This window comes from Coptis chinensis, chromosome 3 (genome assembly GCF_015680905.1).
Source record: "Coptis chinensis isolate HL-2020 chromosome 3, ASM1568090v1, whole genome shotgun sequence".
Taxonomy (NCBI): domain Eukaryota; kingdom Viridiplantae; phylum Streptophyta; class Magnoliopsida; order Ranunculales; family Ranunculaceae; genus Coptis; species Coptis chinensis.
Window position 1 is genome coordinate 120,262,185 of NC_141458.1, and position 26,000 is coordinate 120,288,184.

Here is a 26,000-nt window from a genome sequence, read left to right on the forward strand (position 1 = left end):
CTTCCAAACGTTGACGGACATATTATATTAGTGAAACATGAGGAAGAGAAACCAAACACTATCTTCACATTTGTACGGCTACTAAGTTTGGTGTTGGATTGCCCTTTGCACAATTTTTCAATTTAGAGGTCCACCATGTTTTGAGTCTGCCATTAAGATCGTATCAATAAAAAAACTCAGCTCACTTAATTTCGCCGTGTAAGTTTGGTTTACGTAGTACTTGATTTAGATTTAGTGAAAAAAGAAATTAAATTATTTACGTACATAATTTATCAAGGGGAAATTTTTTGGAATTCGATAGAGCTCTGGTGCGGCGTCATCAAGAGTCGGACACACAATTAAAGGCAAAACGCTTCAACAATGTCATTTTCGATATATATATATATATATATATATATATATATATATATATATATATATATATATAAAATAATTTTTAAAGTGGTAAAATGAATTATTCAAAGTAAATAAAATTTTAATTAATATTAATTTTTGGATCGGATATTAACCGATTCGGATATCCGAAATCGGATTTGGATAATTTTTTAATATCCGTCTGATTTGATTTGGATTAGGATATCGATATAAATTTCAGATTCGGATTCGGATACGCGATATCGAATCCAAACCTATCCATTGGCACCCCTAATGCCTTCTATCTGTGGTGTACACGTAAAATCACTCATTCATGCATAGAACATGTTACTCTTCCCCAATTCACTTGCAAGCGGAGCATAGTTTGAACCTTTCAAGAGAGTTCTTTAAAGTTCTCATTGTGTTCAAATCTCCATTCATAAATGCAATTAAGTCATCATCAAATGACAAGTGAGTAACAGGAGGATTTATGCATTTATGATGCAGCTTATAGTCTCCGTCTTCAACTCTTCTCCTTAGTATCTAAGTGAAAAAACTCCATGACAAGTACAAACAAATAGGGTGACATTGGATCTCGTTGTCTTATCTCTCTCTTACTTTTGAAATACCCAAACGGTGTCCCATTGATCATGATAGAGAACCTAGGTATTTCAATGCGTGTTTGCACCCAATTTACAAAGGTCCACTCCCAATCTAAGCAGCGCAAGCATAAACTCTTTCATTCTGCATGTCAGGATCTTTGTTATACATTTATAAACCACATTGCAACATGCAATTGGTACCACATTGCAACATGCAATTGGACTATAATCACAAAGAGAACTAGGAGAGTGCACCTTAGGTATCAAGGTAATACAAGTTGAGTTCACCTCTTGTAGTAGCATGCCAGATCTGAAAAAGTTCTTTACGGCCCACACAAAGTCATCTCCAATTATTCTCCAAGTTGCTTTGAGGAAAAGAGAAGAAAAGCTATCACTCCCTAGAGCCGTTAGCTGTTTGCTCGAACTAATGTATCTACGAATTTGTTAAAAAGGGCGTAGTTTAGTAAAGTTTGCCCGCTGCTCGAACTAATGTATCTACGAGGAAGAACTGTTAAGACCAGTGGTACTGGCGGCTGTCAGAAAAACCACACCAAATCATTGGACTTAGCCTTAAGGTTCACTTTTACAAAAAAAAAAAAAAGAACTTATAAGAGAGCTCAGATCAGTAGTTAGTGTGTCTTCAATTTCAGACAATTGGTGGCAACCCTGTCCGCCAGAACACATTTCCTCACTGCTCGAGCTTATGTATCTACGAATTTGTTAAAAAGGGCATAATTTAGTAAAGTTTGCCCGGTGTGGGACTATGTGGTTCTCGCCCTATTCAAACTAAGCATAAAAAAGACAGCAATTGAACAATGTCCTTTCCCATATTGGTCTCATGAGTTCATTTACCGAATGTCTCACTGATTATAACTTGGATCAAGTGGAAGAACTGTTAAGACCAGTGGTAGTAAAGAAGCTGGGCAATGCACCACAGCAAGCAACAGCTTGAAATAACTCGGAGTCACCTGAAAAATAAGGGACTTCGGATTCACCTGAAAAATAAGGGACTCGGATTCACACTGAACTTCAAAAAAAAAAAGCAGAAGGAAGGCCACTATCATGCAATAATCTCGATATTACAAGGACTGATATGCACCTCATACGAATCACTTCCAAACGTTGACGGACATATTATATTAGTGAAACATGAGGAAGAGAAACCAAACACTATCTTCACATTTGTACGGCTACTAAGTTTGGTGTTGGATTGCCCTTTGCACAATTTTTCAATTTAGAGGTCCACCATGTCTTGAGTCGGCCATTAAGATCGTATCAATAATAAAACTCAGCTCACTTAATTTCGCCGTGTAAGTCTGCAGCCCTTTACAGCGTTTTGAAGATATGTATAGAGGAGAGAAGGGACATAGAGGACCCTTATATTTTGTGTCCTACAATGCTAACTTTTAAAATTAATTTTAAAAAATTAATTTTAAATCTTGTATTAACTTTCAGTTCTTGTGAAATTGGCATGGTGGGTGGAAGTGTAGATAGCTCAAGACCCGTAGGTTCTGGGTTTGAGTCCCATTTGTAACATTTCATTGTGATTTATTTTTCTTTTTAAATTTGGTACAAAAAGTTTAAAAAACAGACAACTTGTTCGGGTGGGGTTTCGAACCCAGGATATTTCCCAATATATGAGCAATTTTGACCAACTTTGCTGATACAACTCAACTGAAATTATTATGACCCATTTTGGTGTTATCTCGCGAAACGGACCGGGACCTCTATAAATGTGATAGAAATAGAGATAGTTTTAAAGGATGGTAACTATAGGGGCCAATATAGAGGCTGCATTGGAAGCCCATTTATGTATTGTTCTCTTTAAAAGGGCCATATCAAGGTCCCATTGGTGATGCCCTAAGTCCCGGTTTAATTTAGTACTTGATTTAGATTTAGTGAAAAAAAGAAATTAAATTATTTACGCATACATAATTTATCAAGGGGAAATTTTTGGGATTCGATAGAGCTCAAAAGCGTCATCAAGAGTCGGACACACAATTAAAGGCAAAACGCTTCAACAATGTCATTTTCTGGGAGCCTCCCGTATGTGTTGCCTTCCCTAATGTAGTAAAATCCCAGGCAATCCGGGACTTTTCATTACGCACACGAGATGCTTAATTTGATCAAACACTGTTATTGGTTGCATATATCTCATGATTAAAGCTTTTTTTTTTTTTTTTTAAACGATATTTAGAAGATGTTGGATATGCCGAAATGGATTGAAATTTCATATTTTATCGAAATTTCAGCTAGACTATAAAAACAAAACTAGAGTTTAGATATTAAGTGAGACAAAATTGGTTGCTAGGATTATTTGGGATTTGGTGCCTATCTTGAGAGAGTTTTGGAAGAAGAAAGACTTGAGTTTTCTCTTCATTTGTTTATGCCCAAACCCTTTGGTAGTCTACACCATTGAAAGTTGTAGAGTTGAGAAAACATTGTTATGGGGAGAGAAAAAATAGAGATTTGTGAGTTTCTTTTTGGAAAACTTTGGACATTCTTTAGAATCAAGGTGAGAGCATATTGTGCTCTTTTGAATATTTTCTCTATTGGAAATTTATCTATTTGGTTGTGGATTAGGCACAAACTAAACCACATAAATCTTTGTCTCTCTTCTTTTGATTGTTTGTTTGAATTTGTGAGTAGTTTACATTGTTTAATACTTATTTCTGAGTTATTTAGATGATTTCATACACCATAGTTGTGGGTTGTTACTCTTTTACCATATTTGATATTGACTGTTCACTTTCGTTACATTGGATTGGTGTGCTTCATAGTTTTTGGGGTACAACAAATTGGTATCAGAGCTAAAGATTCTACCTTGGCTTAGTTGGTGATTGTTTGTGGTGGAAATTTGGTTGAAATCAAAATTTTTGGTTTCATTAGTTGTTTATGCATTGGTAGTGTTTGAAGAAATTCTCAAGAGGGTGTTTCCTTGGTTGTTGTTGTTGTTTGTGGTGTATGAAAATTGTGAAGATGACAAATCCTAGTGATTATGAGATTCCTAATGTTAGAACTTCTTCTAATTCGAAAATGTAGACAGTTAGTGTAGGAAGATTTGATATCGAAAAGTTCAATGGCAAGAACAATTTCGGCATGTAGCAATGTGTGGTTTTAGATGTTCTGGCAAAATAAAATTTGGATGAAGCCTTGGAAGAAAAACTTGTGGAAAAGGTTGAATAAACAAACTTGTGGGTCTATTCGACTATGTTTGGCAAAGGAATAAAAATATTTTGTCATGAAGGAAACCTCCGCTAAGGAACTCTGGAAGAAGCTTGAAGACAAATATATGACGAAGAACATTCATAATAAAGTGTTCTTGACAATGAAGTTTTTCCGGATGAATATGAGGCCAGGTGTTATCTTGTCTGAGCATTTGGATGAGTTCAATAAGCTCGTTACCGACTTATTCAATAAGCTCTTTGCCGACTACAAGCTGGTATGCCTTTTGAATTCCCTTCTAGATGATCTCGAGTATCTCGCATCTAATTTGATGGCGGGAAATGAAATCTTGGATTATGAAGTGGTGGCTACAACATTGGTGAATCTTGAGCATAGGAAGAAGGACCTCACGGTGCATAGGGAGTCATCTATGCCTAAAGTTTTGGTTGTGAGGGGAAGAAACTATGAAAGGAATAATGGTAAAGGTGGTGAATCTCGCTCTAAATCAAGAGTGAGACGTGATCGATTAGATGAAGACCAATGTGTCTTTTGCCACAAGAAAGGACATTGGAAGTTTGAATGTCCCAAGTTGAAATCGAAGGACCAAGATTCTATGAATACTGAAAGTGTGAATGCTGCACAAGACGGAGGTAGTGATGAAGGTTCAGATTTTTCATTTACTGCTTCGATGGTTGGTTGTTCTACGAGTGAGTGGATTTTTTTATTCTGGATGTTCTCAGCATATGTGTCCCAATAGGGATTGTTTACTAGCTTCGAGTAGCTATATAGTGGAGATGTTATGTTATGTAATGACCATATATGCAGAATACGTAGAAAGGGAACTATTCGTTTGAAGATGTTTGATAGAGCAGTTAGATAATTGGTTGGTGTTCGGTATGTGCCGGATTTGCAATCTAACCTCATCTCTTTGGGTTCTTTAGAGTCAGATGGTATGCAAATTGTGTTTGAACATGGGGCTCTAAAGGTTGTTGTAGGTGCATGTGTGGTGATGAAAGGGACAAGGCGAAAGAATTTGTACTTTCTTAATGGAAGTGTGGTTGGTGCAGGTGGAGAACATTCTACTTGTATGGTTGTCGAAAACTCTATCATGAAGGAAGAACGTGCAGTGGTTTTGGGAAGAAACAAAAATTTGTTTCTTTTGGGCATTTTGATTTGAATGTTTAATTGTTCGGATGTTAGAGAGATATCTCAAACAGTAGAGATTAATGCTGCTCCTTGTGATGGAGATTAATGAGTGTGTGAAATATTATCAAAACCTATATAGTCCGGATCAGATGGATTTCACCATGCTTAATGACATACAGGTGGAGCCACTATATCAGAATTCTCAAGAGGAATTGATTAAGGAGGTGAGTAGGGATGAAGTAATAGAATGCTTATCTAACATTGATAATGATAAGGCTCCAGGGATCGGAGTGATGGCTTTTCTTCTCTTTTCCTCAAAGCAACTTGGAGAATAATTGGAGATGACTTTGTGTGGGCCGTAAAGAACTTTTTCAGATCTGGCATGCTACTACAAGAGGTGAACTCAACTTGTATTACCTTGATACCTAAGGTGCACTCTCCTAGTTCTCTTTGTGATTATAGACCAATTGCATGCTGCAATGTGGTTTATAAATGTATAACAAAGATCCTGACATGCAGAATGAAAGAGTTTATGCCCAAGGTGATATCCCTTAACCAATCTGCTTTCATATCTGGACGAAGTATTCAAGATAATATATTGTTGTCACATGAGTGACTTCATAATTACCATAAAAATAATGGTCCTCCGAGATGTGCAGCAAAAATAGATCTAAAAAAGGCCTATGATTCAGTCAGATGGGAGGTAGTGAGATTTGTGCTGCTTAGATTGGGAGTACCCTGGACCTTTGTAAATTGGGTGCAAACACGCATTGAAATACCTAGGTTCTCTATCATGATCAATGGGACACCGTTTGGGTATTTCAAAAGTAAGAGAGGGATAAGACAACGAGATCCAATGTCACCCTATTTGTTTGTACTTGTCATGGAGTTTTTTCACTTAGATACTAAGGAGAAGAGTTGAAGACGGAGACTATAAGCTGCATCATAAATGCATAAATCCTCCTGTTACTCACTTGTCATTTGATGATGACTTAATTGCATTTATGAATGGAGATTTGAACACAATGAGAACTTTAAAGGACTCTCTTGAAAGGTTCAAACTATGCTCCGGCTTGCAAGTGAATTGGGGGAAGAGTAACATGTTCTATGCATGAATGAGTGATTTTACGAGTACACATATAGAAGGCATTAGGGGTGCCAATGGATAGGTTTGGATTCGGATATGCCTGTATCCGAATCCGAATCTGAAAATTTATATCGATATCCGAATCCAAATCTGAATCCGACGGATATTAAAAATTTTATCTGAATCCGATTACGGATATCGGAATCGGTTATCGGATAATATCCGATCCAAAAATTAATATTAATTAAAATTTTATTTACTTTGAATAATTCATTTACCACTTTAAAAACTATTATATATATATATATATATATATATATATATATATATATATATATATATATATATATATATATATATATATATTTATATTTAAATAGTTTTATAAATATTATAAAACTAATAATTTACTATTATTTAAAACTATTATAATAAATATTATAAATATATAAATATAATATATTATTTTTAATTTTATATATATTTGTCATTTTTTATTATTTTGTTATTATAGTTTTATATTATTAGTTTATGATTTTATATAATATTTTATACAATAATAAATAAATAAATAAATTATATATAATAACTATTAATTTTTTAAATCGGATCGGATATTTTCGGATGCGAATATGGCAGTATCCGAACCAGTTCGGACATAAAAAATTATCCGAATCCGATATCTGATATCCAAAATTTTCCGATAATATTCGATTTTTGAATACGAATTTGAATCGGATTTGAATATTTGGATATCCACTTACACCCTAGAAGGCATAATCCAGTTTCAAAGGGGAGTTTTGCTTCTGAAATACCTTGGGCTACCACTGATAACTATAAGGTTAAAAGCTACAGATTGCATGCCATTGATAGAGAATGTAAGGAGAAAGATACAGAGCTGGAAAGGAAGAGCAGCTGAAAAGGAAGAGCATTGTCTTATGCAGAGAGGCTACAACTACTCAAGGCAGTGTTAAAAAACATGAGCATATACTGGACTTCGTCTTTTATTCTACCGCAAAAGATTATTGATGAAATTTATCAATTATGTAGGAACTTTCTATGGTCTGGACCTGAATGCACCACGTCACATGCTCTAATCAGTTGGGAAGAATTATGTTATCCTTATGAAGAAGGAGGATTGGGCATAAGAGATCTGAACACCTCTAATCGAGTAGCCACTCTGAAGCACATATGGTATATAGTGAGTGGAAAGAAGACATTGCATGTGGACACAATGGGTACAACAAAATTTGATAAAGGAAAGGAACTTTTGGCAGATGAAAATACCCAATGATTGCTCATGGGTGTGGTGGAACATCCTCAAACACAGAGACGAAGCAAAGCACATAGTGCATCATCAAATCGGGAATGGGAGGAAGACAAAATTCTGGCTTGATCCATGGCACCCGCTCGGTATACTCAAGAATTTTTTCCCAGTATCCCTGAGTCATGATCCAAGCTATAGATCGAATACAAATGTGTCCAATATGATAGAAAATGGGAGGTGGAATGTCCCTGAACAAGTAAGAGTGCATATGCCTGATATAGTTACATATATGGAGGAAGTAGTGAAAATAGGAAGAGGAGAAGACAAGATCATTTGGTCAACATCACAGAAGGGTGATTACAAAATGAGAGACACCTATGAGTGTGTGAGAAAAACTAAAGTCCTTGTTTCATGGAAAAATATCGTGTGGATTCACAAATAGAATACCGAGGCAATCTTTTATAACATGGCAAGCTTTGAGAGAAGGATTGAAGACATTAGTGAGAATGAGGGGATGGAAAGTTGTACAAACAGATTTTTGTGTGCTGTGTTGGAGGGAAAGCGAAACATAGGAACATCTATTCTTTGGATGCCCATACTCACAATTTGTATGGCAGAAGCTACTGAAGCAAGCTAGGTATAATAGACAACGGGAATTAATATGGCAGAATGAGGTTGCATGGATCGAGCAGAACTCAAGAGGAAAGGGATACAAACAAGATGCCTTACAACTGGTGTTCAATGGCCTCATATATGGCATCTGGAAGGAAAGGAACAAACAAATTTTTGAGAACAAGCTGACAATGGCAGATCTGGTGGGGAAGATGATAATTGAGGATGCAAGAACTAAATTGCAAGCTCTGAATATGAAGATGGAGGAAGGATCCGAGAGAGAGAGAGGTTTATGTAACTCTGGAATGTAGAAGTGGGAAGAAAAGTGAAGACAATACAACACTGCAAATGGGAGAAAGCAGACGTAGGAATTCTTAATTTAAACACAGACGGAACTCTACAAGGTAATGAAGGAGGGTGGGCAGCTGTCATAAGAGATGAAAATGGTGTTGTACAAGTAGCAGCACAAGGTAAGACAGAGTTTATATCAATAGACCTGATCGATTACAAGGGTTGGAAAATGGGCTCAAACTAGCAATTCGGCATGGATACAAAAAGATAAGGGCCCAAACTGATTCAACTACTGTATTGAGCTTCTTCAGAGAGCCGAGGTAGCACCCATGGAGGGCAAATCACATGATGGCAGACATACAAGCACTCTTAACACAGTTAGAAACTTTTTCTTTAGTGCATGTATATAGGGAGGCAAACAAATTAGCAGATATCTTAGCTTCCAATATGCCTACTGTTAGTTTTATAGTGTTTACTACAAGCTCGTTTTCTGAGGATGTAAAGAAGATCATCTATGATAATGCTATGGGAAAAATATATGTAAGAATGTAACCAAGCCATAACCTTTATTTTTAATAAAATAGATGTAAGGGACCTCTCAAAAACTCTGTTTGTCTTCCAAAAAATAATAATAATAATAATAATGAAAGCAAAACCGAGGCTCTAGCCCATGAGCATAGTGAATTTGTGAACATAGCTAGTAAATTCGCGTTTAATACCCATTTTATACACGTTTTATACATTTTTACATATAATATGAATAATAAGGCGAACGTTTCAAACCTAGGGATTAATACACGAATTCTATGATATAGGCTTATAATTGCCGAATAATAAGGCATGTATTTTTTAAATGGAAAAAACGTACTATAAAAGGTATGATGCAACTTCAAAATGGAAGGTTTTGAAAATCCACTTAAGTTAGAACCTTCCATACCTAAAGAATATCGAATAACTAAAGTGTTAGCAAGTAAATATAAATGAAAAATTGAGTTATGTATGTGTAGCTAAATAGCTAATAAGCAATTCTGACATATTATTACATTTTAAACTTATAATGCAACAAAATATATCCGATTTTTTTCGTATTATACGCATATAAAAGACGAATTGATGTTTGACGTTTTTTTCATTTTTTTGGCTGAATTTTTAAAGGTATTATTATTCAAATTTTCAAATTTTTAACCAATAATTTCCGTATCGTATTTTTGCCGTCCGCGAATTTACTAGCTAACTAGCTATGGTTGTGAAGCCAAATGAGATTTCGGGGTGTTGGAACATCTCCTACTCTAAGAGATGGAATATTCCTTCTTACCTGACTTCATAAGAACTCGATTTGTTCAGGCCCAGCCCAATCTAGGCCCTTCATGAATCCCATTCAAGTGACTCCCTGAGTGTTGTTTAGGCTAAGTCTAATGGTGCGGCAAAACACTAGATATCACAGAAATTTAATCAATGGTGCGTCAAAACGCTAACCCGCCAATGTTATCAGTATAAGTTTACCTATCTATAGCGTCAGTTTTAACGAGATAGCATCAAGTCTACACGACAGTATAAGTGGCGGGTAGAAGAAATCAAAGCCACACTGTGTGGCGGGTAGATTTTTTTTAAATCTTTTTACCCACATGCCTTTGAGAATGGCGGCTGGAGAGTGGAGAGTCCAAAAAAAACAAAATTCCTTCTTATACACCATTGGTACTGGCGGCTGTAAGAAAACCACACCAAACCATTGGACTTAAACCATTGGACTTAGCCTTAAGGTTCACTTTTACAGAAAAGAAAATGAGAGAGCTCAGATTAGTAGTTAGCATGTCTTCATTTTCAGACAATTGGCGGCAACCCTGTCCACCAGAACACATTCCCTCACTGCTCGAGCTAATGAATCTACGAATTTGTTAAAAAGGGCATTGTTTAGTAAAGTTTGCCCGGTGTGGGACTATGTGGTTCTAGCACTATTCAAACTAAGCATAAAAAAGACAGCAATTGAACAATGTCCTTTCCCATATTGGTCTCATGAGTTCATTTACCGAATGTCTCACTGATTATAACTTGGATCAAGTGGAAGAACTGTTAAGACCAGTGGTAGTAAAGAAGCTGGGCAATGCACCACAGCAAGCAACAGCTTGAAATAACTCGGAGTCACCTGAAAAATGAGGGATGTCGTAGGTAAGATTCACACTGAACTTCAAAAAAAAAAGCAGAAGGAAGGCCACTATCATGCAATAATCTCGATAGTACAAGGACTGGTATGCACCTCATACGAATCACTTCCAAACGTTGACGGACATATTATATTAGTGAAACATGAGGAAGAGAAACCAAACACTATCTTCACATTTGTACGGCTACTAAGTTTGGTGTTGGATTGCCCTTTGCACAATTTTTCAATTTAGTGGTCCACCATGTTTTGAGTCTGCCATTAAGATCGTATCAATAAAAAAAACTCAGCTCACTTAATTTCGCCGTGTAAGTCTGGTTTACGTAGTACTTGATTTAGATATAGTGAAAAAAGAAATTAAATTATTTACGTACATAATTTATCAAGGGGAAATTTTTGGGATTCGATAGAGCTCAGATGGTGCGGCGTCATCAAGAGTCGGACACAAATTACAGTCACTGCTCAATCTGGTGGGTAGTCCTGTAAAACCTTATAAAAACGATGCCATGTCAACAAGTTTACCTGATGTGGGACCATATGTGTTGCCTTCCCTAATGTATTGAAATCCCAGGCAATCCGGGACTTGTCATTACAGACACGAGATGCTTAATTTGATCGAACACTGTCAATGGCTATCTCATGATTAAACGATATGTAGAAGAACCATTTATTGGGCAGTAGGGACTCGGAGCTACTGATGAATTTGTGTAATCCAGACACTTTTCATCATGAATATTTGGATAAGAGGTGTTGTTCTGTTGTTCATGAATTCACATGCATCTAGCCATCTACACATATAGTTCACATACAGCTCTATGCATGGCTCCATCTTACAGTATAGGATCTACTGTTGACTAAGAGATTGAGAGGAAGATTGTAGCATTCAAGACAGCCAGGCATTCAGTAGGTAGTCCAAGGAAGGTATTCATGAAGAAATCATCAATAGGATCTACTGTTGCCACCCCGACCAATCTGCATTTTCCTTCTCTATCCAGTCTCTGTCCTCTCCCTATTCTCATTGTTCCAATTGACTCCTCTGAAGTTAAAATGGTTTTCACAAGCAGTGGAGGAGCTTTGTAGATATAACCAACCGAAAACCAAAACTCGGCTTTGAATTGAAGGTCCACCTAAAGGAAAAGCAAATAGTAATTATTTGTATGTAAGGTGTTGAAGCTGTCTTTTCTTGTAAATATGCTCATCTTTAGTTTGTAAATGTCTTAAATTTTGCAATATAGTAGGCCCTTAACAGAAGCTATATTTTAGATTCCTCTTTCTTTTGCACGGTAAAATTTATACAAACTAATAAATGGTGCATCTCGACAAATACTGGTATTGATCTAATCTACATACCTTCCCAGTGTCCTCGTCAATGGTCCCTTGAAAGAGCTCAGGGACGATATCGATCTTTAACAATGGTGGTAATGGCAATCCCAAGAACCTAGTGGTTGCACTATTCAGTGGAGGAATATAAAGTGTTTGCAAATCAAATGAGACTGAAATTTCCTCAAAAGTGCCAGATTTAGTACCGGTCCCAGTCCCAAGTCCACCTTCAGCATCGTACACAAAGTCAGGGTACCTTGAGATACCAAGTTTGCAACCACTTAGTGTCTTGAATTTCAAACTGTAAATAGTTGGTTTTGGTTGTTGAGTAGTTGTGGAAGTGTTGACGCACTGTTTTTGGTCTTGACTATAAGTAGAAGAGGTACTAATAGGATGGTATGTTCTTTTTTGTTTGATTTGAGAAGATAAAAAGAGTAGTGTAGTGGATTTTTTAATGGTTAGTTTTGAAAAAATTTGAGGAGTTGAGGAATTCAGGTTACACCCCATCTTGTGGAGTGGTAGTTTAGTTGATGTGAATCTGAAAACTGGTTGTACTGAATTGTTTGGAATGAGAAACAATAGGAGGTGCTTGCTGGCCTTACATTTTCTTTGTGATGGTAAGGTAAATCTTATCTTTATAAGATTAACCAATTTATTTCCCTCCTAAAGAAACGAAAAATTAAAAATTACAACATCTTTTCGCCCATTTGATTTACTAATGGCTATGCTTGTTTCCCAGTACTTTTGAGGTTGAATAGGCATAGTTTTGGAAGTGTAATACATCTTTTTTTACGGTAAGAGTTTTACAGCTTTGAAATGGCAGCCGAAGTTTTCACCCAGTCAAAAATGGTTCGGTCGAACAGGTAAGAACACGTTCTTTGACAAGTTCATTGCTTTGAGTGTGTTTTCAGTTATCCTGTTGTTCAGAATTCTCTCATTGTACATCTTGATTATAACCAGAATAACAAAAATTCATTAAGATACCCAAAATGCATGCACCAGGAGTCCTCGGGACATTGCAACTCCAGCACCTCAAGACTACCCCATTGTACCTGGAAATTGGATTTTTGGCTAAAGAGATTAGCACCTTCAGAACCACTGTCCACATAGAACGGTGGGTGGTTAGGTGAGAGAGAACGGTCGGTTTTGGAGTTCGAACCCATTTCACGAGCTTCACACTCAACCCTCTTCACTCAAGCATAATTGCAACGCGTGTTCAGCTTCCATCAGGAATGAGTGCACAAGTTGTTTTTGCCCTCGGCGATAAATTACACTAGACCACTTGTTTCTACTCATTGTGTTTGCCAAACCTTCCATTAGATTATCACAGCACGAATTCCTGAGGGAAAAATACAAATTGATTACAGAACGACAAAATTGTGTTGCAGTCAAATGCTGGTCCTGTAAGTTCTTTTTAGTTGATTGCAACAGTAATTAGAAAGACACCAATGATTAAGTAAAAAGTATATTCATATAGTTATCCATTTTTATGCACTATTGGTGACTATCCGCTCCACAAATATGCTGACAACACTCCCTTCAGTGGGAACGTGAGCTTAATGAATTAACAAACCTGACATACCCTTCAGAGATATCCATGACGTGAGCCTTTTCAAGCAGGTCAGTGTCACAAGCTTCAGTTCCAGAACCTTCTTCAAGTTCCATCATCCTGGCATATGGAACCACAATAAGGCCAAAAGAGTTTAGTCAGGTCTGTCATCTATATGCTTTAAACTGGGTAACTGTAATGAAGAATTAGAAGGGTATATCCTGGTTTATGGTAATTAGCAAAAGATAAAAGCAAATATAAAACATGCTATCATAAATCTACAATCAAGTTCGCCATTGATATTAAAATTTGAAAATAATATGGAAGATAGAAAATAGGAAGTAGCAGAATGTCTGTCTGTCTATATTAATACAATGGGAAATGAACCTCCTAAGTCCTAAGCCTAATAATTAGAACTAGTAAAGACATCTTTCTATGTACATTACTACATTGTAGATCCAGCACATGAACATAGTACAAAACTTGTAGTTTAACACACATATAGTAACATGAAGTTGAATATTTTACAAAACTGTGCTAATAAAGTCTTTGGTGGTTGTAAAACCTAGAAGGGTTACAATTCCTAAAAGCTTCCTCCATTTGATCCAAAGGGTGTTGAATAGCCTATAGAGAAACTGACCATAATCTAGCGACTTCAAACAGTAATGACATGTAAGCTCCAGTCTCCAATTCTCCAGGGGGCTTACCTATTCATGACATTTTGATTTTGAACTTGTATAATACAAGGATGAAAACGATATCTCAAGTCCAAATGCGTGAACTATATTAACTACCAATGAACTTTCTACCATAAGTTATCCTTCACATCACCGTACTACCAAAGTCATTTCATTTGATGTGCTGCATATACCTATTTAATAACATGTCAAACCTGCAACTTCCAGGTCAGGGTTCAAAACTTCTGTTCCACTTAACACTCCTATGAAATCGCAGTACCTGACTTTGATGTCTTCTGTTGTGATAGCAAGAGATCACAATACAAGAAACGAATTGAACAACTTAAAGATTCATAGGATTCATTCTAAAATAATCAGGAGAATGCTAATAAATTAAATGGCGTTAGTAGGTCCATGATTACTTCATTTGAAGAAGATTGACAAGCAGTTGCAGAGCACCAGAATCCCCACAAGCCTCCCATATTGCAGCTCGAACTTCGGTATCAGATGGTTGCCTCTCCTCATCGGATCCAACGAGCTTGAAAAATAGGAAGAATAGCTGGGGTCAATAATTCATAAAAAGGACATGAAAGATAAACTAAACAATGTCGTAGGGTTTTGCTATGATAAAACCCTTTTCAAAAGAATATAGTCTTGTTTGGTAAAGAAGAAACTTTCACCACATGCAGTCAACAATTGTGTAGATCAAGAATATTTCAATTGTACTATTAAAATAGAATATAAGGCACAAATAGTGATATGTTGATTGGACACAAGATTACTAAAGAATTGTGTAGAAGAAGATTATTACCATACAACTCAGATTCTGCTATATAAACTATAACCTTCAAGATTCAGGGTTGGGATTAACTATTATATTGAATAAAACAGCCTCTATGCAAAGCATGTGAAGCAAAAATGAGAAATAAAAAATAAAAATAAAATGCAAAACAATATGCATAGGTGGCACGGTGACAGGGAGAGACTGGTTTCTCATAATGTTGGTATTTAGCATTTCCCAAGATCTTATGAAACTCACACGTGGAATACTGATTACCAAACCCGTCCATACACTGAACTATACTGACATGCAAATGGACAGCTAAAATAATTACCAGCATCCCGAATCCTGATAGATTATTATGTACACAGATGCATTGTTTACAATTGTGGTTCTCTGTATCAAGATAGATAGGTCAACTTCACATCCAAAAAGTTGACCTACATGCTAGTCCATATGCTTATTTTTATTTATCAATATTTACTTTTTGATGATGGCAAATAGGGTCGATATTTATCAATATTTCCTTCATGTGGAATACTTCTTTTTAATCACAGGTTCAACAGCGCCAAACTGCACATGGTGATACGCAACCACAAATATGCAAATGAGAAAGTACAGCACTCAATAATACATTTCGAGCAACAATGAAACACTATGGGGCTGTTTGGCAACCATTTTTAAGTATAATGCGTTTTATTTTTAAAATTGATTCTTACTTAAACAATTTTATTTGCATTATCAAATAAATGATACCAAACAACCAAACTCAAATGAGTTTTTGATTTATTGCCTTAAACTAGAATGGAAAGAGAAAATTGCCAAAAACAAAGGAGAATGAAATAAGGCAAGAGAAAAGCTTCACAACTTTTGCTTCTCATTATGTAAGCTAGTTTTTTTTGTTTATGTTTTAATAGATTATCTCATTTTGAGAATCTGATAATGGTTTCTAAATAATTTTACCAAACACATTTTTGCATATCCGAAATCTATTATGAGAATCATAATCAATTATAGGCCCTAAAATTGATTCTCATAATGGTTGACAAACGGCCCCTATGCAGGCTAGAAATGAAACACTACGCAGCTCCTCTAAACTAAATGCTGAGATGATAAAACATTTATTGGAAATCAACCTCTTCTAGCAACGATGAAGCCTGATGCAGCTCCTCCTCTTTCATGGCTATGGTCCGCAAGGCAATTACGAAATCCTCAGGGAAAACCAACTTACTAGAATAGGAGGGCATCTTGCGCTGACCAGCCCAACTATAATTGCAAATTCGATCATCAGATAATGTATTTCTGTCTTCACACTGCTGGGGGACCCCAGAGAAAAATCCATGGTTTAGTAATCTTTTAGGTAAGAGACACCTCATTTCTGCTTTCTGCAAACAAGGATCAGATTCAAAACTAACTTAGGCAAGAAAATATTTAAATGGATGCTTTCAGTAAATAATGTCATCTCCACTAGATACAGTTTGCTAAAAGCTGAATACTAAATGGACTTAAGGCAAGTGAGAATGTGAGATATGACTGACCTGTATTTCTAGGAGCCTCCCCTTGGTATCAGCAAATGGAAGACTCTGGAAAGCCTCAATGGGATAATGAACCTGTAACTCTCAGTCATACTAACTGGTTAACAATTGCACTATCGATGAGTGAACAAGTAAATATGTATATCGCATACCATTAATACATATTGTGTGTGTGTGGGTGTTTTTTTTGGGGATACAACATGGAGGTGCTTATCCAAGGATGTCCGTCTTCTTTCACAGTGAAACATGACATGAAAGTGTAAACAAAGACGAATCTGATGAAGAAGGTAACTAAGGACTGCAAATGTAAGGCAATGGCTTACCATGAGATAGTCGTCTGGATTGTTATCAATGACAAAACCATATAGATATAGCAGTTCCTGCAGCCAAGGAAAAGAAATCATTGGTAGCTGTTTCGATCAAATATGATCAAAACATTAAGTGGTGACGAAAGAGATAAAGAACGTAGAAAAGTAGTAAAAAAGCGATGGTGATCGAGTGAATGATGAGACTATACCTTTCGGTTGCCTACGTACCCAAATTATCGATGAGATCAAGTCTCAAGAACATAGTTCTTTATGAAAAATAGTTTGGTATTTATATAGATAAAGTAGAGATTTCTTGTAGCTCAAGTAATTGTAATTGAATATAACTCTCAACTGATAATTATCTCTTTGATAAGAAACGAATCTGAACATAAGTTAATGTACGTTAGTGGCAAGCCATGTGGCTAAAGTTCAGCCTTAGACACATGAGTTAATGGGCCTGTACATTGATCCATAGTATTGCAAATTGGGCTTTAGCCCTGTCGATTAAACGAATAAAGTGAAGACCCCTACTAATGGACATTTGCCACGTAGGTGGGGGTCGAAACACCGCCCCTTCTTTGGCATGCTAACAAAGTTTATATGGCAAATAAGAGAAGAAAAATTAAGGAAAAAATAGAATAAGAAAAGAGTGAGCGGAATGTATAATAAAGTGTCGTGTGAATGTAAACAATATGAAAATGGACTGTCGAGAAAAATTCGTGAATTATTGTGAACGAAATAATGTCAAACTAACTTATATGGGATGCAATATAGTTAAATGAAAGATGGCTGACATATCGACCAAATATGATCAAAACACTACGTAGTGACGAAAGAGATGAAGAACGTAGAAAATTAGTAAAAAAACGATGGTGATCAAGTGAATGATGAGACTGTACCTTTCAGTTGCCTACATACCCAAATTATTGATGGGATTAAATCTCAAGAACGTAGTTCTTTATGAAAAATAGTTTGATATTTATATAGGTAAAGTAGAGATTTCTTGTAGCTCAAGTAATTGTAATTGAATATAACTCTCAACTGATAAATATCTCTTTGATAAGAAACGAATATGGACATAAATTAATGTACGTTAGTGGTAAGTCATGTGGCTAAGGTTCAGCCTTAGACACATGAGTTAATGGGTCTGTACATTGATCTATGGTATTACAAATTGGGATTTAGCCTTGTCGATTAAACGAATAAAATGGAGACCCCTACTAATGGACATTTGCCACGTAGGTGGGGGTCGAAACAGTAGCCAAGGTGAAAGACAATCTGTTAAGTATAATTACTGGAATATAGTAGAATTGAACGAGAACATGTCCATAACCAATGAGAGATTAATCATTTTCAGACAAAATCCATATCCTCCAATGATAATTATTCTTTTGTACCATAAATGAGATAATTGATACTGAAAACAAAAATAGCTTTTGAAAGTGAGTTTGCTTAAAAGAAAACTGCTGGTTACAATGTAAGGGATCTACATTAATGACAATTATTAATCTCTTCGGGGTGCGACTTCACATCTTGTTTAGTGTCATGTAATTACTTTGCTAGACTATCAGCTGCCACATATATTATCCTACTTTTTTTAATTAAGTCAGGGTTATTGGGTTAACATCCTTTTACAATGTAATTTTTTTATTCTAAATATGCATATGGACATGTTTTTTAACGAGAACATGCCCATAAGCCATAACCAATGAGAGATTAATAAATATTAGGTTTAAATCTTGTTTAGTATTGTATGTACTCTCCCAATAGTTATTTTAATTGTAACACTGCAAAATATAACCCTACAGAGCTAGAGATGTCAAATAGAGAGCAAAAATGATGATTAAGGTTTGTGAGTTGCAGCCTTCAACTTCCTTTCTATGTATAACATAACATGCAAAGTCAAAACCAGAAAACCAACCACACGCACATGCACATGCACATGCACACGCACACGCACACACACAAAAATATAAATCAATAAATAAAACACAGAAAGGATAAGAAAAGAGGGCCAAATGAAATCGAAAAGTTCGACAATGGTAGAAAGTACCTCATTTCCTTTGTTGCCGTAACTAATGTATACTTCTTTATCAATTTGAAAAGGGCTCTTTTCAGCTACCAAAAGGAAGAAAAAGGAATACAGTGGTTAGACATGTGATATAGATTGAAACAGGAACAGAACAACTGTACAAGTGCTGATTGATATAAGATAAATAAAAAATGTAAAGAATATATACGACGGTTGAGGCTAAGAACTCGATATTCTATGAGATTGAAACAACTGAATATTTACAGAATTTGACGTTAAGAACTTGACATTCTATGAGATCGAAACAACTGAATATTTACAGAATTTTTAACAACAAAATGGAAATCATACTGATAATAACTTGGACACCAGATAAAATCCAAACTAATGGAATTCTTGTTAAGGCGTTAACAGGCATAAAACAACGTTAAGTTCTACAGTTATCCTGAAGTCCTTTAGTTAAAACTCGAAGTTGACTTGAAGAAGCTTAAATTGAAATGGAGACTTCTGGGGACACCTCTCAATGTTTTTGTCAAATAATGCTCATAGCCCAAAGCATCATCTGGTTGACTGGAAAGTATGGTTCAGGAATCAACCGAATCAAAGAGATGTATAAGGCCTTCCAGAGAAATTCTTCACTAGATATGGTATAGGCAAAACGGACGGACCTGCGTACTTTGTTTAGGATATTCCACGCGGTGCTGTTTTTTAAAGAAGTTTTCAAAACGGATCCTTAGTTCTAGCAAAACATAATTCGTGGACTTCAGTCCAGTTACTTCTTTGAATTAGCTTTATACATCTCTACAGATAGGTGGGATATTGGTTACAATGCAAATATGGAATATGGTGCATAAACACAAACGGATTTAAAATAAGTGATGACACAAAAAACGAAAAGGACAAGAAATTAAAGTTTTCACCAGATAGGAGGTACATAGAGGCTGGAACTCCAGTTGTCGATCCTGACCCATCAACTTCCCACGTTGTTGCAGCCTTTAAACCTGAAACAAAATTCAAAAGAATTATGTTTGACCTTACTGCAAATTCAGTACAAACACTACCAATTGCAAAGCTGGGAACAGCTTTAGCAATAATCACAAAATGAACAGCAAATTCCAATTCGATGTTCAAAGAAGAGGAATGGTTACATTTGATTCAATGTGAAAACACAGATGATACTTCCTTGATATTCAACCAGGTATATGGGCATGTGGTTCATTGGAAAAGAACAAAAATAATCTTAGGGAACTTTAGGTAATTACGAACTAGTATTAATGCATTAGTAAGTATTAACTACTTAACGCATTAGTAAAACGAAGGAAAAGAAAAAGAGACGAGAAAAGGGAGAATGTGTGGGAAAAGAATTGAGAACCCATGAGATGGCAAAGGAGAAAAAAGTAATAGCAGACATGCAAGGTTTGACGGAATGAAAACAGGTCTCCATAAAGGTGGCACTTGTGTGATGTGGAGGCGATTAGACTATCAAAGTGGGAATGGCGTCTGTCATGTTTCATACTTTTAAAAACTAGTTGCTTGGGATTTACCGCTGTAAGCAACAGTGTCAATATATATAAAGAGGTTCTTAAACAAAAAACGGATGGTGTTAAGTTGTTAACTACTTACTGTTGTATTAGGATAAAATCATATCATGTTGAAATTATAGAAAGACAAACTGAAAGATAAATAACTTAACAAGGTTATGAACCGTGGCATACCATGGTTGCAAAAATCGATGCCAGGAACAAGACCCTCGACCCATATAGATTCTCCGTGCATCGAATTAGATGCTACATCTGTCCTGTTTCCAACTGAAGCTCCACCCATCAAATATGTCTTATCAATTTTAACTTAATCACCAATTATAAATTTACAATCCAAAAAGTGATTCTTTCAGCCCTACGTGCAGTAAAGTATCAGAAAGAATGCACGATAGAACAAAGTAGATGATCTCACCCTTTTCATCCTTCAAAGAGCTTGATACTTCACCACACATTCGAGAAGCGTCAGAATCTTTGCCAAACGATGGACAGCCTTCTTTCTCTTCTACCGCTTGTGGAAATACATAAGAATGCGGAAAAGGTATGTTCAAAGCACGGGTCCAAAATATGGAGTTTGCCCTATCAAAATACCATTACAAGCAACATATATCAGAACTACAATACACAGAAACTAAAAAGAACATTAAACGAGTTTGGGTTGTTAGAATTGTTCAAGGAATAGATCAGACGTTATTAGCATAAAGTAAGCTTAATAGCATTTTCAAGATTGGATAAGCAGGACATGTTATCTGAACATGGACAATAACAGACAATTCCGCTTAAGTTTCACAACCCAAAATACACCATTTTGCTCTCTTCAAACATGTCTTCCCAATTTCAAAGAAATTGAGATTATGATTTCTTTAAAGAATCCCAATTTATGTTATTTCTAAAAATCTTCTTGGAGAGAATCACCAAATACAACAAGAAAAGATAAATGATTGTGATATCAAATACTAGTATTCAATCACAAGTAAGCCCGAAGGCTATCCTCAACGTCCCCGAAGGTAATTGAACCAGGATATGGTATGCATTATTGGGTTGTTTAGTTTTTTATGACTACTAGTTACTTTCAGTCCTTCATTTTCTTATCCTCTTCTATTATTGGTGTTCATAAAATATAACTCATACGCTTCAAATCATGTTCTTTCTAGCAAAGAAAGGTGTCCAGCCACTCTTTGTGATTGATGCATATTGAAGAAATACAACAGAATTTTGGTCAATGTACTCATTTGTTCACTTGTTTGTGTTTATAAAATGTTTCCTATTTTAGATTTTTGAATGATTTTTATCCCATTTTATCAGTCAAGTTTCTACCCAAAAAAAAAACAACTAAACAACAAAACCATATCGCCTCAGACTTTCATCATATAAAATTATCACCTCAACTACAAAAACAAAAGCAACTCTATGAGAAGTAACATACCAGAGGAAGTCTTTGAACTGCACCTCACTGGAGAAAAGAAACAAAAATATGTATGTTTAGCATCCTCCAGTAACACAGTTCTAGAAGGACTTCAAGTAACTTTAAAAAATCAGGTTCTAAATATTTAACATTCCACGTTCCAACATTAGCATTGGACCAGCTTAAACTGAACAGTGCACAGAAGTGAAAGAGAAGCATCTAATTGCTCGACATGAAACTATTGAGAAACAAACACATTGCCTTTTGGAAGGCTCTGATAGCAACAGAAGGCATACTTTGCATTTATTAAATCTGCAGAAAAAACAGACCTAAACTCTTTGGAAAGGGAGTCAAGCTCTATTCATGACCTCATAAAAGGATAGCTGATTTAGTCACTCAAAGAAACAGAAGGGATGTAGACAATAAACAGTCAAATGATCATCACATATTAGGTGACAGCCACCCTTAATAAGCTAAAAATGAATATTTATTTCTTAGCAAACTCTCTATCTCTTTTAATATTTATCTTTTATTCTTTTCTCTCTCTATGTGATTGTGTGAGGGGTTAGGGAAGGGGGCAGATAGACCCATCTCGTTATGCGTTTGTACATGTACAAGCATTTTTTAAGCCATAGGATTAATCCATCTTGGCCGTTATGGCATTAGATCACTGATCCCTTCTTAATATCACTATTTCAAATATATACTAGGATCTATTTCCATAAATCTTATCTACAATGATGACTAAACAAATATGTATATACAAGGTTCAAAAGATATCGGATACGATAAGATTGTTTTATATTTCGGAAGAGTTATGCAATCAAAGCCAAAAGTCTCCTTCTGTTCTACCCTAGCAGAAGCCAAACGAAGAAATCGTGGCAATCGAGAGGGTAGAATCACTGACAACCATACATGGAACAGTTAAAATTGAAATTGCCTGACTTAATAGTATTACTTCATCATTTGTCTGAATGCTAAATAATCTTCAAAGCCTATAGCTCTTTGCTGTCAATGATAATAGTTGCTCAATTGTTCCACAAAAACAAGACACCTAACCTCAATCTAGAAAGTACAGAATCGCCAAAGTAATAAAAGGTGGTTTTACCTTTCCGATTCCCCATCTAGAAGTTCCAAAACCAAATTCTTTACTTTATCTTCATACAAAGTTTGCAAATTTTTCTTCTGTAAGAGAAACCTGCCTTTAATAATATATTCCCAATAAACAACGTCAGCATGCTCTACAACACTCCTAAACCTAGTACTACAAATAATGCATGCCAACAACAGAAATCCCGAATAATAAAACTTGCAAGCAAAAGTAAATTTGTTGGAGTGGTCACCTGCAACTCAGTTGCTCGGTACAACGTTGTTCCCTTCAACTCCAAAAACTCCTCATCCGTAAACCAAAGCGGATTCCCAAAGGCAGTTGGAAGCATATCAAGGTACCTATAACTTAAACATTAATATTTATCTAACATTGCTAATTAAAACTGAAGAAATAAAACAATATGCAGACTCACGGTTTCCAAGCGGAGTTTTTGCGAAGACGTTCAACAGTTAAGAACAAAATGATTAAAAAACGATCATCAACATCCCCTTGTTGAAACATAGCTCTACATTTTGGTCCCAAAGTAGCATCTTCAAGTACACTCATTGGTGTTATCGCTAAATCTAACGGTACAACTAACATTACTCCTGAAAATTAAAAATTATTAATACAGTCTAATATAATATTAAATTGTTATAGAAAAAGAAATTGGAAATAAACCGTTGCTTTGGTTGACGTCATTATTGTAAAAGAGACCGAAGCCTTTGTTGGGACCACAGTGTTTGATTTTGCAACCACGTAATTCGACTTTGTTGATCTGAAAGGATTTTTAATGATTGAATAAAAGAGAATGGAAAATGTTTTTGATGAGGAACAATAAATAAATGTTAAACCTGTAGCCATTGTCTCAATGTTTCGACCTTTGCTTCTTCTGTCTTCTCCATTTCTATTTCTCTGTGTGTGTCAGTGTGTGTCCGTTTTTGGGATTTCAAAATCTCGAACAGGACGGAATTTCGGAATCTACGAAATAATTATCTTCATGGCAATCCGATATATTTGGACTTGTTGACGATATTTTGACCACAAGAATAGAGCACTGATGCTAGACCAACCCACTTATTTGACCTAATGATGTGTCAAAAGTCTTAATCATTGATTTATATGAGTAGTGCTACACGGACCTATTTTTTAGACCTACTATTTCGACTCACTATTTGGATAACGTTGGTTTGCATTGCAATACACACGGACACACATATTTCTATGTAAATCAATGATTAAGACTTTTGACACATCAGTAGGTCCAAATACTAAGTAGGTCTATAGACTACTCAAAATAAAATAAGAAACACACGGGTTATTTAGTTGGGAGGGGTTCAAGGGACATATCTTATCTTAACACGTAAACAAACTCAAAATTTTTAGGGCATTTATAAGTTTTGGATCAGGCTAATTTTTTGTGGAAATGATTTCCTAACTATTTTAAACATTGTCACAAATAATAAAAAAATAAAATTTTTATAAACTTGCCAAATATAATATCAAAAATGGTGAAAATGAACGGTCTACAATTAGCAAAATTTTGTAAATTGTTAACTACATTTTGCAAGTTTATAAAAAATTTATTTTTTTATTATTTGTGACAATGTTTATAATAGTTAGCAGATCATATCTACAAAAAATTAGTCTAATCCAAAACTTATAAATGCCATAACGATTTTGAAGTGAAGCTAAAATATGTCCCTAGAACCCTCCCTATTTAGTTTAGCCTAATGTACGCATTTTGCTCACTTGCTCACTCACTTAGTCACTTTAATAGTAGCAACTGCTCGGTGCTGGGTTATTTATTTGTACGGGTGATCCTTGCATTGTACTCGTTGATAGGCTTGTGTAACAACAAATGTTACGCACAATCCAGGGTTTTTGCTTATGGGATTTCAGACACTGAAGAGAAACAGGAACAAGATTTTTGCTGTGTAAAGTCGAAATCAACATAGAAGTTTGGATAATTTAAGAAATACTTTGTTTTGATTTCCTAATTTGAGTATAGTTTGTCTAATTAGAAAGTCTTGGTTTCAAAGTTTGATTACGACTTACTATATTGTGTAAACAGGGGTTTATAAAATAGCTTGTAAACGTCCTGTATTAGACAAATTACCTTTGTCGAAACACATCTTTCATCTTTCGGATCGGTGCAAATCATTATGTCAGTTCTTATAGAAACGAGTCTTGGAAAAATTGCTATAGATTTGTTTACAGATGAATGTCCTATAACCACCAAGAACTTCTTGAAGCATTGCAAGATGAAGTATCCAACTGGAAAGGGCACTGGAGGTGATTCCATATATAAATTTCTTTATGGTGACCAGTCTCGTTTTTTTGACAATGAGATACATCAAAAACTAAAGCATTCAAAGAGAGGCGCAGTTGCTATGGCTAGTGCTGGTAAGAATCTTAATGCGTCTCAGTTCTATATTACATTACGCGACAATCTTGACTACCTTGATGGAAAACACACTGTGTTTGGGGAGGTTGCAGAAGATGAAGAGAACATATTGAAAGCAATAAATGAAGCATATGTGGATGATAAGGGAAGACCATTTAAAAATATTCGAATCAAACACACTCATATAAATAAAAGAAGCAAAAGCCACAGTGATGGGAGCGACAAATTGACAATAGACACAGAGAACAAAGGCAAGAATATGGCTCCAGCAAGAAAAGTGCGCAATCATGATTACTGCTTTCATAGAAGGCATCAAGATGATAAACATGGAAGAAGGTGATATGTTAAATGCTCCTCTGTCGGTATAAATTTCTTAGATCGCATCTTCATAAACCGGTTACATGATTTCAATCATCCTCCTCGAAACAAATGTGTTTAACCTTAACATTCTACAAAAGTCAGCAATCGCTATTTTTACTTCTACATAACTGTCCTTGCATTCCTTCATACCGTATCAGGTTTACATAATTGAAATCCCAAGTATATTTTTCGTGAGAATGCATCTGAAGTGCAATGACAAAGGCAGAACTAGCGTAACGTTAATCTCTTGTGGGTGTTTGCTTTTGTTCTTTAGCATTTTTTTTGGGTGGGTTTATCTCCTCTACTGCTAGTTTGA

General features: G+C 35.6%; 2 protein-coding genes, 1 long non-coding RNA gene and 1 pseudogene across 6 annotated transcripts; 2 read left to right on the forward strand and 2 right to left on the reverse strand.

The window, feature by feature from the left end:
- Window positions 1–11,175: 11,175 nt before the first annotated feature.
- On the reverse strand, window positions 11,176–12,712 carry LOC147513762 (ATP-dependent Clp protease ATP-binding subunit). The gene is made up of 2 exons (XM_086597020.1): window positions 12,033–12,712; window positions 11,176–11,809 (listed from the first exon to the last, which is right to left on the reverse strand). The coding sequence occupies exons 1-2, from the start codon at window positions 12,507–12,509 to the stop codon at window positions 11,537–11,539; spliced, it is 750 nt and encodes a 249-aa protein (XP_086453146.1). The 5' UTR covers window positions 12,510–12,712; the 3' UTR covers window positions 11,176–11,536.
- LOC147513763 (uncharacterized) lies at window positions 12,487–13,265 on the forward strand. Its single transcript, XR_015215639.1, has 2 exons — window positions 12,487–12,624; window positions 12,742–13,265. It is a non-coding gene; the product is annotated as an uncharacterized LOC147513763 (long non-coding RNA).
- On the reverse strand, window positions 12,865–23,896 carry LOC147513764 (SET domain-containing protein). 4 transcript variants are annotated; one of them, XR_015215637.1, is made up of 17 exons: window positions 23,772–23,896; window positions 23,599–23,695; window positions 23,351–23,525; window positions 23,171–23,276; window positions 22,936–23,012; window positions 21,849–21,875; window positions 20,838–21,001; window positions 20,600–20,692; window positions 19,805–19,885; window positions 18,906–18,970; window positions 16,868–16,924; window positions 16,548–16,619; window positions 16,146–16,394; window positions 14,651–14,766; window positions 13,576–13,671; window positions 13,055–13,341; window positions 12,865–13,024 (listed from the first exon to the last, which is right to left on the reverse strand). XR_015215637.1 is itself a non-coding variant. In XM_086597019.1 (16 exons), the coding sequence occupies exons 1-16, from the start codon at window positions 23,820–23,822 to the stop codon at window positions 13,182–13,184; spliced, it is 1,677 nt and encodes a 558-aa protein (XP_086453145.1). In that variant the 5' UTR covers window positions 23,823–23,896; the 3' UTR covers window positions 12,865–13,181. The 4 variants fall into 4 exon arrangements, 2 of the variants coding, with proteins under 2 accessions (XP_086453145.1, XP_086453144.1); XR_015215638.1 differs by lacking the exon at window positions 12,865–13,024 and adding an exon at window positions 14,423–14,524 and having other exon boundaries at window positions 13,318–13,341; window positions 13,585–13,671; XM_086597019.1 differs by having other exon boundaries at window positions 12,865–13,341; window positions 13,585–13,671.
- Window positions 23,897–25,082: 1,186 nt separating this feature from the next.
- On the forward strand, window positions 25,083–25,664 carry LOC147513765 (peptidyl-prolyl cis-trans isomerase CYP59 pseudogene; annotated as a pseudogene).
- The last annotated feature ends 336 nt before the right edge of the window (window positions 25,665–26,000 follow it).

Coding starts and splice junctions, on each gene's coding strand:
- LOC147513762 (XM_086597020.1), bottom strand. CDS start 12,509: ATGGGGTGTAACCTGAATTCCTCAACTCCTCAAATTTTTTCAAAACTA. Junction 11,810..12,032: donor TTGACGAGGACACTGGGAAG/GTATGTAGATTA, acceptor CTTTTCCTTTAG/GTGGACCTTCAATTCAAAGC.
- LOC147513764 (XM_086597018.1), bottom strand. CDS start 23,822: ATGGAGAAGACAGAAGAAGCAAAGGTCGAAACATTGAGACAATGGCTA. Junction 23,696..23,771: donor CATTGAGACAATGGCTACAG/GTTTAACATTTA, acceptor AAATCCTTTCAG/ATCAACAAAGTCGAATTACG. Junction 23,013..23,170: donor ACCGAGCAACTGAGTTGCAG/GTGACCACTCCA, acceptor TTTCTCTTACAG/AAGAAAAATTTGCAAACTTT.